At 46.5% G+C, this 16577-nt stretch overlaps 1 protein-coding gene across 1 annotated transcript in view; it reads right to left on the reverse strand.

Annotated features, from left to right (window-relative positions):
* Positions 1–4086, reverse strand: part of T265_11729 (hypothetical protein) — a gene marked incomplete at both ends in the record, with an annotated part of 14610 nt that extends 10524 nt beyond the window's left edge. The window contains one exon of the mRNA XM_009178465.1: positions 3650–4086. Within this exon, the coding sequence (XP_009176729.1) occupies positions 3650–3883 (234 nt within the window). The remainder of the gene's footprint in view (positions 1–3649) is intronic.
* Positions 4087–16577: the final 12491 nt, after the last annotated feature.

Here is a 16577-nt window from a genome sequence, read left to right on the forward strand (position 1 = left end):
ATTTCGGATATATATATATATATATATATATATATATATATATATAAATTGGATACCATGCGACAGAAATAACACGGTTGTTTTCAGTCCTGTCTGACGATCAGTTGATCTAATTGCCAACTTTCTGCGTTTGTTTGGGACCATTTTTATGGCATGCGACACCCGGTCGCGTTTACTAATTGGAGACACCTATGGCGTCGCAGTGGCTCATCCCCTAATCTCAAGGGACTTCTGTATCAAGCTACAGTACGGGCTGTTTTGTCGTATGGCTGTGAGACTTGGCCTGTTCGAACAGCGGAACTGAGACGTCTTCAGGTGTTCGACAACCGTTGTCTCGTGTGGGCTGGTGTCGGCGAGTCCGTAACGAGGCAGTTGGCAAGCGCGTTTTCGGTTGTGCCACGGGTACTTTCATTGAAGAATGTGTCCAGCACCAGAAGATGCGTTGGTTAGGACACGTGTTGCGTATGCTCAACCATCGTTTGCCGAAGAAAGTGCTGCTTTCCATGTCCATCTCTGCGTAAGCAGAGATGTGGCCAATCCTTAACTTGGCAGAGTGTGAAGGAGATCACGAAACGCTTGGGTGTTGTCGGTGCTACTTGCCTTCCAGGATGGGCACCGCGTGTTCCTCACTGCGCCTGGTTGGAGACACTACAAGATGTGGCTGCCAACCGATGTCAGTGGCGTTCTTGTTGTCAGTTTTTATCCAGAGTGCCCAAGTGAATGTCTGGAGGTGTAGGCACCTCGGAATGATTGTGGTAAGCTAGCAATAAGTCCCCACCTTTATTCTTTTCTTTACGACTAGGCTTTTCGAATAAATCATGGTTGTTAGGCAGTGAAACATCCATGTTGAACACTTACGTCATGCTGTCGATGACGATGATTATGTCTAAACTAGAGACTGCACTACGAAATTCGAGGAAATGTTCCGTGTGGAGTATGTGCTCAACGGAGGGCAAAGAAGCCACCATAGAAGCTTTTAACAACCATGTAAAGTGATACATCGCCTATAGACGAACCTGTGGGCGGAACTCATGAACAGACGATAATGCAAAGTGAAATACATGACCGGCAGGACATAAAACCTCGAGCGCTCAGAGGTAAAATATCAAAAAGACATGAAAGAAAAATGACCATATTAAGTTCGCCTGCCATGATAAAAGATCAGCAATGCTAGGGGCGCATTTTGTGCATCGGACGAAATGACGGGACGACTTACAAATTATTGAATCGAATCTCGAGACAAATGGGCGGGATTCTAGGTCTACGGGATACCATCAAACATTCAACCGGATCACAACAATATAGCAAAAAGAAGAGCACGATATCTAGTGTTGGCGAATAAAAGTAAGAGATCTCCACTATGTTCGTTGTTCCTAGGCACACGATCGAGCCGGTAGAAGCTACAAGAAGGAATGGTTCCTATTGATGCCTCCCATGAATAACGGCTATTTCTCCTAATTGTTTGCCTACTCGTGAGCAAGCTTTTCGTATACAACACCGTCTGGCTTCTACTCCTGCTTAAGGTCTGTTCAGCATCTAGTTAATAAGGTCGAGCACTTGTCACTTGTCCAATTTTGTTTGTAATTTCATATCAACTCTGCCAATTTTCGAGCGTCTGCCTCGACGAAGAAGCAGGTTAGAGAGGAGATCAAACCGGGAACCCCTCGGATGGCAGACCAGCTCGTTACCCGCTCCGCCAACCCGGCGTCTCCGGAGGTCATATTTTTTGTATTGCATCTCACTTGATAATGTTTGTGGGGATGTTGTTTTGGACGAGCCCAAGCGCACATTCCGATTTGACACGTGCTGCTTCGTCAACTGTCAGTTAGAGTGCAGGTATATTTAATTTGTGCCAAGTTCACCTGATACCCGTCTTCCAGACATTTGCCATTACCTCCCGAACGTACTGACTATCATCTATGCCGTGATTCCTGTATAAGGCCCATTTACACTACCAGTGGTGTACATTTGTGTATCATCCAGTACTTACTAGCCACTGCTTCCAGAAAGCGCCGTAGAGTTACTGTCTTTTTTCCCGCCACTACCGATTGCGCCATTGTCGATTACACGCCCTGCTTAATTCATGATGTTTATTAATCCATTTTTCGTTATAAAAAAATAGTTCTCAGTGCAGCATCTACTGCTACAATCCGTCTGTTACTACTGCCTACCGAATACTAACTGCGTGTAGTCCGATAGCTTCAATCGTCCTGTAGGATCCCTAGCCGCACGGAACTCACAGCAACCGAAGTAACAACGCAGCTGACGTTCAAGCAATATTCTTGAATTGTTACCGAGCACTATGAACCTAAATGTAGAACAAGTCGTAAATCGTTGGAATGTTGGCGCACTGAAGATGTCTCCTCGAATCGGTTACTGAAATCATCCTGAAGTTGCTACATTAGCAGCGAAGATGTCTTTCTCCCTCACTGCGCTTATCGCTGCCGGATTGATTTCTATCAGGATTGAAGATTTACGACTTGGTAGTTGGTCAGGTGGCTGTTGATCTGTTCGCCGAGCTTGGCAATTGATTTGCAAACGTTTCGTCACCATTCGAGATCATCATCGTCATCCTCATCGACAGCATGATGATGATGATGATTTCCTCGAATGGTGACGAAACGTTCGCAAATCAATTGCCAAGCTCGGTGAACAGATCAACAGCCACCTGACCAACTACCAAGTCGTAAATTTTCAATCCTGATAGAAATCAATCCGGCAGCGATAAGCGCAATGAGGGAGAAAGACATCTTCGCTGCTAATGTAGCAACTTCAGGATGATTTCAGTAACCGAAATTTGAGCAAAATGACGAATTCCTGGAACAATCTGTTAAACAGAAGTTTCAGTCCAGAATATGATGAAGCGTTGAAGAATCAGTTTCTTAAATGATAATTAAGTGGTAACCCACATACAAAGCACGCATTTGATCGCAATGCAATCAAAACATCACACGAAAGCTTCGAGTGTGCCATAAGGCTAAAGAAATCCCGAGCGTAAGTACTTTTCACGCAGATGATTTTGATTAATGATTGACTCAACAAACAGCACAAACCTTTGAAATCAGCTGTATATAACGACTAGTTAGTATAACAATCAGTTCGAAAACTACTTGATAGGCAGTGATAAGATAATGCTTGAGGCAGTTGAAGTGTTGAACTTCATTTTCGGAAGAATATCAGGGAATGAGATGGGAAGCTACCCATTATAGAGAGGAGCAGAGAAGAAGAGAGGTTGGATTTGCTTGACGAAAGGGTTCATTAATAAAACAGGCTACAGTTTGGCTAACACAAGGGCATGATTTCAAAACTACGGCTCGTTGGATCAGACGACTAGCTAAAAACAGTTAACAGCATGGTTAGGATAAACCGTTTACAGTTGACATACATCATGTTAACTAGAGGCAGCAAACCGGAGACAGGTATTTGCACATACGCAATGGGCAAACTATGCCGATACCAGACAGTTTGTAAGGGCAGTTCCTGAGAGAAGACAAACTGTAATGATTGTCGGATAAAAATCCACTTATCCAATAGACTGGGCAGTTGGCAAATGTAATTACGTAGAACGATCGATGCTAACGGTGAGGTGTTCGCCGGTTAACGGACGTGTATTCTTGCAATACAATGTGGAGAAAAGAATGCAACGCACCTTTTGAACATTAGTTTCTAGAGCAGGAAGAATATCCTTCACCCGTCGCTCGATCAGGACGTTGCCAATAATCCGCATGCACTTCCGGTTTGGATCAACCCCTTGCAGCACTTTTATCACCATGCTTTGGAATTGAGGAAGGAAGTGCAAACAATTCTTAGTGAGTGGAGGTTTTGAGAACCAGCGGGAGGGATATACATGCAACCGAAAACAAACCTGGAGGGCGAGAACCATGCCATAGCACCCAAGTCCAGTTTTCCGGCAATAACTAGTATTTGCAGTGATCCCTATCACTCAATCGAAATGAATGACTTGTAAATTAGAGCCTTCATTGTAATGGGTCGAATGATTGAAGATGTACCACAATCGAACATAACAGACACAACAACATGGTCTTCCAAAGCAGTTTCATCTAATCTGAAGCTCACCGATCCGTCATAGGACCCTTAGTAGAACAAAATCAGAAAAACGAGCCCGGGGGTGGTGCCCTTTCGGTAGTTAATTGCTATGCATCCCACAAGAAGCAACAGTAGGGATGTTGCAACGTTTCCTAATCACAAAAAGGGACAGTCTAAAGGCCAAAGGAGCGGGAGCTTTCACTTCGATCATCACGCTAGGTAAGTTTGGTACGACACTACGATTTCAGAGTGTGTAGGCCGCGAAAGAGAACTAATTGAGGCTTTAGACATTGAATCTAATGATAGATGACGTACAGCATGCAGAAGGGAATCCTACCTAGCTGGTGCCGCTCCTAATACAGCGAGTGGGCGCTCCATGAGTGATGCCGACCACCTTGCTATGTACAGCAAATGGGACCGGTCGCACACAGCACAAGAATAATATGGAAGCACTGAGGTTGAGTATGGTGAACACATCAAACGCTATTCACCTAGAAGACTCTACATATCATCCCCATCCCCATACAAGGACAGAGGGCGACATTTTCGAGTGTCATACATAAATCTGGTGGAGGGGTATTACTGGTTGCGGTGGATAAGACCGGAGACAAAATACATGCAATCGGGGACTGTTTTAAGTAAACTTGTCGACAATTACATGCCAGTCGCAACAGGAACTTGGAGACCTATCAAAATTTGCCGACCCAATGAGCGGCAGTGGTGGCGGGGCTTTACCAGATGCGGTAATCAGAGTCGCGAGTGAACTGAGATGCATTCAGGTTAAGGTTTATGCAGCCAAAGCATCCTGGTCTTTTAGGAGACATTGAACATCGTGTGATTGGTAGTGGAATATGGTTTCCAAGCCATAAAAAACAACACATTGGAATCTATTACCACTATTCCAGAGTTCTTGATTGCCGTAAGCGGGCTTCCCCAAGTACAACACAGGCAAAGGGACGTTGTCGGCTGCTGATTACTTGCAGGCCACAGTCTTGTGTGTGCGGCCCCCATCCTAAGGGCGAGTGGCACAGATAGCATCCAAACTTTTCGTAATCTCTTTCATGTCTTCCTGCTACCTCTCCATTCTCGCCACTGCGAATTGGGTACGGGAAACAGAATTATTTTCGGTAAACAATGGTTCGGCGTGCGCTATACATGGCCTAGTCAACACAGCTTCTGGTGCTGGATACATTCTTCAATGAAAGTCCCCCTTGCACAACCGAGAACTCGTTTTCTAATTGCATCGTTGAGGATTCACCGATACTAACCCACATGAGCCTGGTACACCCATCCCTTGGGATTCAGGGATATGCCACTGACGACATGGCAAACGCGACCCGAGCCTTGCAGATTCATGCAGTGACCTCATCTGTCAAACTACAACCAGGACCGATAAACATTCCAAGATAGGCGAAACGCTTCAATCTCAAGTGCCTCTCGAGAGATGGTAAGGGGCGTACTCAGTGGTTGCATGTAAACAAGCATGACCCCACGCTTTGTGCAAGCGCATACCAAAGGAAGGGATGTCTTGGTCAGTTCATCCGAAAATATCTGCGCCTTCTTCACTTCGAAGATCGATAGATCTCATCTGCATATTCCACATCGACAAGGTTTTTTTCAGAGGCTCCGGGGCTCTGAAGATCAATAACTCATTAATCAACAAATTAAACAAGAACGGACAGAGTAGGACCCTGACGAATACCGCCTTATGTACGGAAGCTTTCGGAGAGCTCTTCGCATATTCTCACACGTCCGAAGTGCGAATGCAAAGAACTTATTATTTTCACAAACTTCCGGAGCACCCCTTGCTGAGCAAGAGTGTTAAGGAGAACGGACCGGTTAACCAAGTCGAACGAGCCTCGTAAAACAGCAAACACAAAAATTGTGGGTCGTCGGTGACCTAACGAAGTGTGAAGATTTAGTCAACACAACCCCTACCAGGCCAGAATCTTGCTTGCTGCTCTCCAGTCAGTTTCACGAGTCACTATTAGGCGACGAAGCACAAGTGACGCCAGTAGGCTTGCTGCAACTGGGGTTAACTGATCCGCCTGTGGTTACCACACTAACTACGAGCCCTTTTTGAAAATGGGCACTACCACCGACTCCCCCAGTTTTCTGGGACAGTTTTTTCCCAAATGCAGGACAACAGATCGAACAACCGTCGACTGAGGATTTTACCCCCGTCTTTGAACAATGCTGGCGGGAGGTCATCCGGACCAACACCCGGTGGCGTTTGAGAGTCATAAACCTCCGAGACCATAGTGGTTCCACATTCGTCGTCAAGTGTTCCGCGTTGGTTCCGGGTTCCAGAATAGTGGCACCGAGTGGCCATGATAACTGCCGCTTAAAGTATTTGGTTTATTGGTCGAGGCGTTCTTCTTCATCAAAGGTTCTCACACCATTCCGATCCTCCATGGTCTCCCTCACATACGGTAGCAAGGATCAACTAAAATAATATTCGGGCATTACCGGCTTTCTAGACCCATTCTATTTCTTTGGCTTTCTGTGGCCACCATACTTCACGGTCGACTCGCATGCTCGCCTTTACCTGACGTCTGAAAATTCTTCGCACCGGGTTTTGGACCGAATGGGATATTTCTACGAGGTTTGGGCAATGCTACCGTTCGGTCTGATATCCACTGCTCGCGTGAGCTGGGTCGGGCCCCGCCACAGGCAACATTCCCATCACTATGCAAAGAGGTCGCAATCTCGTCCTAGTATGGATTCACATCTGACGATGGAGCATTTGGAAGAGACCCTAGAAGACGTCTCGTCCTAGGATTCACATCTGACGATGGAGCATTTGGAAGAGACCCTAGAAGACGACTCTGGTAAATCCTTCGAAACATCTGGATCTGTCAGTCTTTCAGTTGACGGACGATTTTTCGCACCTTACGCGGCCCCGGAAAACGTAGAGAGAAGTGAATCGGACGAGTGCGTGGTCAGAATCCACAAAGGTGATTCAAAACGGCCGGTAGTCAGTTATTGAACCGCGCTATCGGTAATGGATGCCACGCCGTTGGAAGTAATTTTTTGGCCAGGCGAGTTCGGTCATTTTGGGACTCAGCACTGGATGAAGGCCGCTTTCAGACAGCGTACAGCTGAGGCGATCGTTCACCACTGTCCATACGTGCCGAGTCCAACCCATGTTGACCACTTAACTGAGCCTCAGGTGCGCTAAGCGTGCCCACTTGTGTACTCAGAATTCCGGGCGACCACAATATATATGAGCTGGTGACCCACCGCAAAAGAGCATTCATGGTGCCGTAAAGCCTGTCTTTGGTGGCACCAGAGATATATTTCAGTGGAGGGGTGGTCAGCCTACTCAACAAGGCTTACGATTCGCCCTGGTCTTCAACGAGATGGACAAAGCTCTCCTCAGAGGTTCTGCTTTTCTGGGTGTCAAAGAGCCTTTCGGATCCCTGAGAGTTTCGGTGACAAGAGGCTTCCGACGAGCAGTTGAACGAATCAAGTGGAACAGCTTGCGGACGTTTCCAGCACTTTTTGCATCTCCCACTTCTTTGGCCTTTAAGGTCCACCAAACTTCTCGGTTTGCATGGACAATCAGTTTTACCTGGCTTCGGATGATGCTTCGGGTTGAGTTGTGGTTGCGCTGGGAGGGAATCTGCCGCATATCCTGCAGCAAAGACACGGTCCTGTCAGAGATCTAATTCTCAGATGAGGTTGGCTGGGTTGCACCGCAAACAGAAGTTGCGGCTCTGAGTATCTTTTTGCAGTGGCCGTTTATATCCGACATCGGACCGTCCGGCAGGCGTTCGAGGAACTGGCTCTGATAGCTTCGTTCTTCTGTCTGGTTCCAACAGCTTATCATTAACTGAGCGAAGTGTGCACTTTTTGAATAAACCTGAAAAGCACAATGAAATGTAGCAACGCATAAGTGCATGGTCGGAGTCAACGCTGGTGTTCTGGAGGAAGCGGTAGGCAGCGATCGACCCTCGCCATCGGTAACTGACGGCGATGTGGTCTATCCGGATTCGAGACTGGTTCGTCGGGAGGCACCACGTTGTCAAGCGATTTATGCTTTGGTACTGCCAACGAAGAGTTTATGATCGACAGATATCTGAAGCAGGCGGATTCCGTTGTGCGCGTCTCTCGAGTCCACCTCAAGAGGACCACCCAATCAGGCCTCAGCGGCGCCCATTTCACTACCAACCAACACGATATCCGAACTTTTATTCCGTTGTAAAAGGACATCTAGTGTATCGTACAAACTGCCTTTGGCATATTCAGAGGTACATGCAGTTGGGGCGTAAGTGAACACAATAAACAGCGTGCGATAGACTTCACTTTCTTGAAATTCCATCATACACTTCGCCAAACTAACTACGTAGAGGCGACCATCAGCGGGTATCCGACCAAGTAGAGAAGCTTGCGCTCGGTCGCCAGTACAATACCAAACCCAGCACATCCAAATGTGGCGGCATCTGCATCACGAGCAAGAGCCACCTGTTGTCCTGATTGCTTCGGTGTGCGAGCACTAAAGGGGTTAAGTAAACAGGTTTTCGGAGTCCGAAATCAGACCTCGAATTGTCTATGGATGTTAATCAAACAGGACACGCAGAATCCGTAGCAGAGTGTGATGAACGGCGAGCGAAAGGGCCATCCATAATTGTTCCTTCGGGTGGCATGGCAGCTTGGCACCGAAATGATGTTACATCTGGACGATTTTTTATGGCACTGCGTAAGCATTTGATGCAACCCGAAAGTGTGGTCAATACACTTTCTACACGGCCGAATTTGCATCTCAGGTGCCAGGACTAGACATCATAATAGCACTGAGGCCACAAGCCGTGTTATAGAAGGGGTAAGATTTGCGCCCCCATGCTTGGGACACTTAGGAAGCCTTTCTTGAATAGAGGTATGATGGCCCATTGGTTCCGCTTGTCTGAAACGCGGGGCAGTTCCAAAAAAGGTTCAAAAATATGGTGAGGGCACAGAGACCCACCACCGTCTTTAAGTAGTGCTGGTAAAATTTCATCTGGCCCAGCAGCCCATTGGTGTTTAAAGACAAAAAAGTATTATTACTCAATCATCTAAGAGGGAGTGTAAACTTGCGGAAAACAGTTTTAACTGGACGTGCTGACCTCCTTTTATTGTGACGACGTCTCACAGTCCGTCCACAGGAAGCGTACTACGACACAGAGGAGATAGATGTGGTTGCAAGGTGGCAGGGGTAGTTCTGAAGTCCAGTGGCATGTACGAACCGAAAAACACCATGTATACGTTTTCGGCATCATATATAGCACTCTGCATCTTTCCCCGAGGGTCTGACAGCAAAACACCGGTGGTTGGTCTAAAACTACCATGCCCGTCTACATTTCAAGAAGCGAATTGTCACATGTGTTCCGACCCCAACGTGGAGGACCGGGGGGTGTTAGTCAGAGCTCAAACTACCGACCACTTATTATCCTCCTCCTCATCCACGTGGAGGACGGGTGTTAGTCAGAGCTCAAACTACCGACCACTTATTATCCTCCTCCTCATCCTCCTCCTCATCATCATCATCGTCATCAATCACATGACATTGGTGTTCAACACTGATGCTTCGCTGCCGTATAACCAGGATTTATTTGAAAGCCTTATTGTAAAGGAAAGAATAAAAGTGGACGGGGAAGGGAATTACTGCTAGCTTACTGTAATCATTCCGAGGTGCCTGCACCTCCAAACAATCATTCAGGCAGTCTATATGGAAACTGATAACAAGATCGTCACTGACATCGGTTGCCAGCCATATCTTGTAAGATGCAGTTGGGGCGTAAGTGAACACAATAAACAGCGTGCGATAGACTTCACTTTCTTGAAATTCCATCATACACTTCGCCAAACTAACTACGTAGAGGCGACCATCAGCGGGTATCCGACCAAGTAGAGAAGCTTGCGCTCGGTCGCCAGTACAATACCAAACCCAGCACATCCAAATGTGGCGGCATCTGCATCACGAGCAAGAGCCACCTGTTGTCCTGATTGCTTCGGTGTGCGAGCACTAAAGGGGTTAAGTAAACAGGTTTTCGGAGTCCGAAATCAGACCTCGAATTGTCTATGGATGTTAATCAAACAGGACACGCAGAATCCGTAGCAGAGTGTGATGAACGGCGAGCGAAAGGGCCATCCATAATTGTTCCTTCGGGTGGCATGGCAGCTTGGCACCGAAATGATGTTACATCTGGACGATTTTTTATGGCACTGCGTAAGCATTTGATGCAACCCGAAAGTGTGGTCAATACACTTTCTACACGGCCGAATTTGCATCTCAGGTGCCAGGACTAGACATCATAATAGCACTGAGGCCACAAGCCGTGTTATAGAAGGGGTAAGATTTGCGCCCCCATGCTTGGGACACTTAGGAAGCCTTTCTTGAATAGAGGTATGATGGCCCATTGGTTCCGCTTGTCTGAAACGCGGGGCAGTTCCAAAAAAGGTTCAAAAATATGGTGAGGGCACAGAGACCCACCACCGTCTTTAAGTAGTGCTGGTAAAATTTCATCTGGCCCAGCAGCCCATTGGTGTTTAAAGACAAAAAAGTATTATTACTCAATCATCTAAGAGGGAGTGTAAACTTGCGGAAAACAGTTTTAACTGGACGTGCTGACCTCCTTTTATTGTGACGACGTCTCACAGTCCGTCCACAGGAAGCGTACTACGACACAGAGGAGATAGATGTGGTTGCAAGGTGGCAGGGGTAGTTCTGAAGTCCAGTGGCATGTACGAACCGAAAAACACCATGTATACGTTTTCGGCATCATATATAGCACTCTGCATCTTTCCCCGAGGGTCTGACAGCAAAACACCGGTGGTTGGTCTAAAACTACCATGCCCGTCTACATTTCAAGAAGCGAATTGTCACATGTGTTCCGACCCCAACGTGGAGGACCGGGGGGTGTTAGTCAGAGCTCAAACTACCGACCACTTATTATCCTCCTCCTCATCCTCCTCCTCATCATCATCATCGTCATCACCATCATCGTCATCAACAACAACAACAACAAAAACGACAACAACAAAACCAACAACCGACAGTCACAATCAAGACCCGAAGCATTCACCTTAGCTTGTTGGTCGTGCCTCTGTGCTGCAAGGACACTGAGGGTTCATCATCATCATCATCATCATCGACAGCATGATATCAGTGTTCAACACCGATGCTTCACTGCCGAACAACCATGACTTATTTGAAAGCCTTATTGTAAAGAAAAGAATAAAGGTGGATGAGGGAGGGACTTAGCGCTAGCTTAGCACAATCATTCCGAGGTGCCTACACCTCCAGACATTCACTCAGGTAATCTGGACAGAAACTGAAAACAAGAACGTCACTGACATCGGTTGGCAGTTTCATCTTGTAGTGTCTCCAACCAGGCACAGTGAGGATCACGCGGTCCCCATCCTGGAAGGCGAGTAGCACCGACAGCACCCAAGCGTTTGGTGATCTCCTTCATACTCCTCTACCAAGTCAAAGGTTGGCCATCTATCTGAGGGTTATACTACATAGAACTCAGTTTCTTAAGATACTACCATGCAAGTTTCGTCAACGTAGAAGTTTGACGAACAGCAAGTCTCCGCAGATAGTGGTTTTGCAATACCGCCTTTTACTGTAGTTAACAGTAAGTCAGAAAAACACGTAAGTAATGACACGGGTGTATTGTGTACACGCGGCCAACTGGTCCGCTTTCGTGGCGGATAAACAAACAGCTGAGTCACATATCCAGTCAACACACAACGCCCACGCGGGCAAATCAATCGGACACGCACCAAATCAGCCACTCAAACCACACGCCAGATCGATGGTGGGACGACGGACGGACACGCACACGCGCCAACTCTCTGACAACTACAGCGGCTACTACACCCTTGACGTACCAAGCTGACATGCCACATGAAGAACGAACGAGGACCGAAATTCCGCGAGGTGTCCCAAGCCTAAGCAGAACCAATCGAAATGCCTGGGTCGGATCCGAATTGTGAACCATCCAGTCAGTAATTGTTCGCCTCAGAGGCTGAGCTACCTTGAGCATCGTACTGTGAGGAATCATATTGCGAGACATCTGAATGTAACCTCGTATTTTTCGATGTTATTAGAGCGTAATAATACCAAAAAATAATGGAGTGGATTGTACATCGTTGTCAAATGACGCCCTCCGTATTGTGGCACCTTGACCGCTCCTGATTTACGTTCAATCCCCAACAGGTATGCAAATACTGTGATTGGATTGTCGTCAAACTATGAAGAAACGGTGGGTAAAAGCACTGACCATCCTTTGGAGTCGAACGCGCCTCCCAAGTCAAGGGGTATCAGCAATGTGACATCTGTATGCAAGGCGTTCCTGTAACACTTGACGAGGCGTAGATATAAAGGCGCTGAAGCACCCACCTTGTCGAAATTTATCTCCCGGAATCTTTATTACTACGACAGTTGAAGAGGAACCACCCTACTTACTTCACTGATTTCGAGTTCTTTTGGAAATTTGGACTCGATTCAGCTGTATAAAACTGGCGGGTTTTTCCTAACTCAGCGCAAGTAGTTGTAGAAGGCAGTAGGTGAGGAAGATACCACCGTTCTTGAAAAGAGTAGCTAGGGGACCCATCATGACCACTGGTACGACTATGCTTGAGTAGCGGTGTACACTCGGATACTCCTGGGGCTAAAAGAGTTTCTGCGTTTACTACATTATTTTTCTCAGGTCGGCAGTGGATCAGGCTGGAAGCTAACTAACCTGTTATCTGAAGTGCGGTGACCAACTGCTCAAACGTTCTTTCTTGCTGGATGTCAGAAGTAAATTTGGGTCCTCTTATTTTTTCGGGAAATTTGCCTCTGAGAGCCAACAGAACAGTGCAGGTAGGGCGGCCTCCAGAAGCTTCCAGCTATTTGATTATATCAAGTTGCCCGGTCTCTACGGACACCCATTATCACTTGGCATCCGATTGTATCAGCTTGATTTTTGGCCAGGTCCAACCTGTCGTCCGACCTCCCCCAAACCCACGATCCCATCAGAGGTCGAGTGTTTGGACAAGGATGACTTATTTGGACCGCTTTGTGTGGCGCTGTACATAGTTACTTCAAGTGGCTATTTACGATCCACACTGGGTTATTTATAGGAGAACCTTGTGATAGGTCCATTTTGCCTCTTTATGCATGAGTTTTGAACTACCTAAGCGAGATGTGCGCGATTTGGTTGGGCTTGTAGTGCACAATGGAAAGCACTGGCAAACAACTACGTGTCCGGACAATACAAGGAGAGAATAGAACTACTCAACACCACCAAGGGTCACTGATGGCAATGTAATCCAGTTGCGTTCGAAGTTGACTCGTCGGTGTGCAACACGAGGCCGAACAGTTTCCGCAATTTTAAAAACTGTGTGCCTGTGACCGGCACACAACAGAAGCACGCTTTCCCTGTCTCATCCAGAACGATCCCCCATTTGGGTCTCGGCAGCTCTTGGACTAACTATTCATAGTCTGACTGAACATAGTTTAACTATTCATATCACCAGCAACAACGCCTATATCTGGCTCATAGTTTGTGGAAAAGAACGCTCCAAACCTCATGGAAGCTGCTGTTGGCAGGTTGAGAGCTACAGTCCATCGGGCGGAAAGCAGACGCATAAGCAATGGGCAATAGACCTCAGTGTCGGGGAACTTTCTCAAACAGGTTAAAAAACAGACCGCGTAGATGCAACCCAATAAAATATCAAGGCTTCTGCCCGGTGCTCAATACAATACATCCTCTGGCATATCCATCCGCAGCGACCTATGCCTTACCGGAAGTGTGCAGTCAGAGCCTGAAAGAGAGCAATGGGGCAACTGGCTTAATTAGAGTACCCGAGCCCTGCATTTTTGTCCGTGAATGACAACATTCATTATTACGGAGGGGTTCTTCCCAATGGGCAGGCGGTGCTCGCTTCCATGTCTGCTTCCATTTTTGAATAATAATAAACAACATAATAACCAATTTTGGGGGTTCACAAATTGAGCAAAAGATGTTTGATGTGTTACTAAAGGAGGATGCGTAGGAGCTTCAGCTGAGCGTAGTGCACAGAGGACAAAATAGCCGGCCCTTATGTTGGGACGTAAAGAGAGAGTTAACATTATGTTTGGATAAGGCGGTTAAAGGTATACATGTGAGTTTAAGAAGAGGGGGTTACCAATGGCTTGTTTTTGATTACCTGCTTTGCTATACGCAACATACATAGTAACCCGACTGAGTGGCACCAAGCGACCATTAAATCGGCACGATAGTATAAGTATTTGCAACCTCCATGGCTGTACGCGATCCGGCATAGTGCCAGGATGTCCAAACAGACAGAAGGACTGTTGGAGCCTCCCATCCATGAGTTTCGGTTAGATGCTTTAACGCGGGGTATCAGGTTAACACTCGCGTACTGATAAAGTAATACATGCTTTTATTAAATATTTTTCCGATAGTAATTAAGTGTGTATTTAAATTCCAAACTGCAATATCAGGAGATTAGTTTCGTAAGGTTTCCGTCAACTGACTAAAGCTTCGCGGATGTCAAAGCGAAGCCGTTTAGCTCAGTTCAGTTTTCCATAGAGGTGGACGGAGGGTCGAACATCTAGAAAGACCAGTCGATTTGAGTGCACCCGCGTGGAAGCTGACTTCACTTCCGTCCCTGCTATCTAGCTGCTGCAATGCGCTTCCTCCCTACTTGTGGTTCAAATCGTCCAAAAAACCCTTGGTGCCGAGTTAGAATTATACATAATCGCAATGTCACTATTTTATGTTTCGTTCCTTGGTAGAAATCTACAGCTTTGAGACTGGTACTGCATGAGTCGTCATTAAGCTCTAAACGAGTACGGAAAACGACGATAGGCGGCCTGAGAATAAGCACATAAATCCACAGCTATGGCGCAAATCCAACCCCACCTAGTGTAGATAGAAGGCCGGACCTTTCAGTAAGGCTTCCGGTACCTCATCGGAATGCGAAGTACGACAGCAGCAACGTCGAATACGCATATATGTATTCAATGACCTTGGGGAACGACAAATTCGTAATCGCATACAAAATACAGGTGGTCGTTTGGAGAGATGCGCGATCGATTTGGAATACTGTGCAACATGGCGAAAAGAGCGAAAAATTCAAATATTCTAGGAACAACTAACAAACCCGAAAGGTTTTATGGACGCTGAATTCTTGAACAAGATGGTCTCCGCTTATATAGTGAACACAATAAAAGACAAATTCGGGTTCATCGTAGCGGTGCCGTGTTGGTAAATTGCTTTAATTTTTCGTGTTTCCTGTTAGTATACATCAACTTAAACACGCCTGTTAAACATTAATTTAACGATCTTCGCGCGCCTTCTTTCTGCTAGACGAGATTTTGTAGAATAACAACCAGATAACTTCCTGGCTTACTTGTTTTATTGGTCAATTTATTCAAACCTACCCACATAGTCCCAGAGTGATACGCAAGATGGAGTCATTCATGAACATTTTTCTGGTAAAGTTGGCCCAATAACTGAAAAGAAAAGGCATCCCTTTTTCACTTGTGCATTTCACGTGAACGACAGCCACTGACCGACAAGAACAAAACCGACCCAGGAAACTTGGGCACAAGCCTCGATCCTGTGTAACAATCCGTGAATCCGTGAAACCTAAAGTCCATGCAACTGGGTACTAGATGCAGCTTGACAAACCGTCGGGGGAGAGCTATCACAAGCATGAGCTTCCCAACATGTACACGCCATGTAGTTGACGGATAAGTGGCAAAAAATCTGTCGGCCAAACCTTGTTCAAGGAATGCATAATGAAGTATTACGCCAACCGGTAATGACGATAGTATAGGAGGTGTCAAGGAATGTGGAGAGGCGTTGCATAATCAACGGACCTGAGGCCGGCGAGCATCTTCGTAGCAGCTCGAGGGACACGCTCAATGACAGTTACGTCCTTCTAGCATTCTGAGTAGATAACGTATTTGACATATTCAAAGTTCGGCCCGACATGCGTCGTGAAGTGTCCAGAAGGCCATGCGAGCAATATGAGGAAAGAGCGCTGAGTGACCCGAAGACTGACGAATACCTTTTAGACCTATTTTTACTGGTTGAGTAAGTAGAAAATAATTGAGAAAAGCCATGTGTCTAAATCATTTTGTTGTCTCGCTCTTTATTGTCCTCAGTCCATTCCCGTCAGACGTTAGCTAAGTCTCTCCGAAAAGTCAAACGGAGGCAATGCTCACCATCATTTGGGAGGCGCTTGTCTGATACCATTATTGTGCGGCGTCAACATTTGATTAGGTAGTGATCCCTTTGGGATTCCAAGATTTCAGGTAGCTCGAAGAATGTGGCTGGACTTGGTTGCACATCGGAAATGTCGCTGGTGTAGATTTACAACGGTTCCTCATTTTGGGAAATGCTGGTTTGTCCTCCAAATGTCTTGTGTTCTTGAAGAATTCTTAGGACAGGATAATTACGGGACCCCGACTTGGAACTAAATTGTTGCGCGGTCAAAATTTACACCAAAGTGTATCTTTACTCGACTAAGACCCCTTCGGCAGCGAA

This window comes from Opisthorchis viverrini (assembly GCF_000715545.1).
Source record: "Opisthorchis viverrini unplaced genomic scaffold opera_v5_563, whole genome shotgun sequence".
In the NCBI taxonomy this organism is placed as follows: Eukaryota; Metazoa; Platyhelminthes; class Trematoda; order Opisthorchiida; family Opisthorchiidae; genus Opisthorchis; species Opisthorchis viverrini.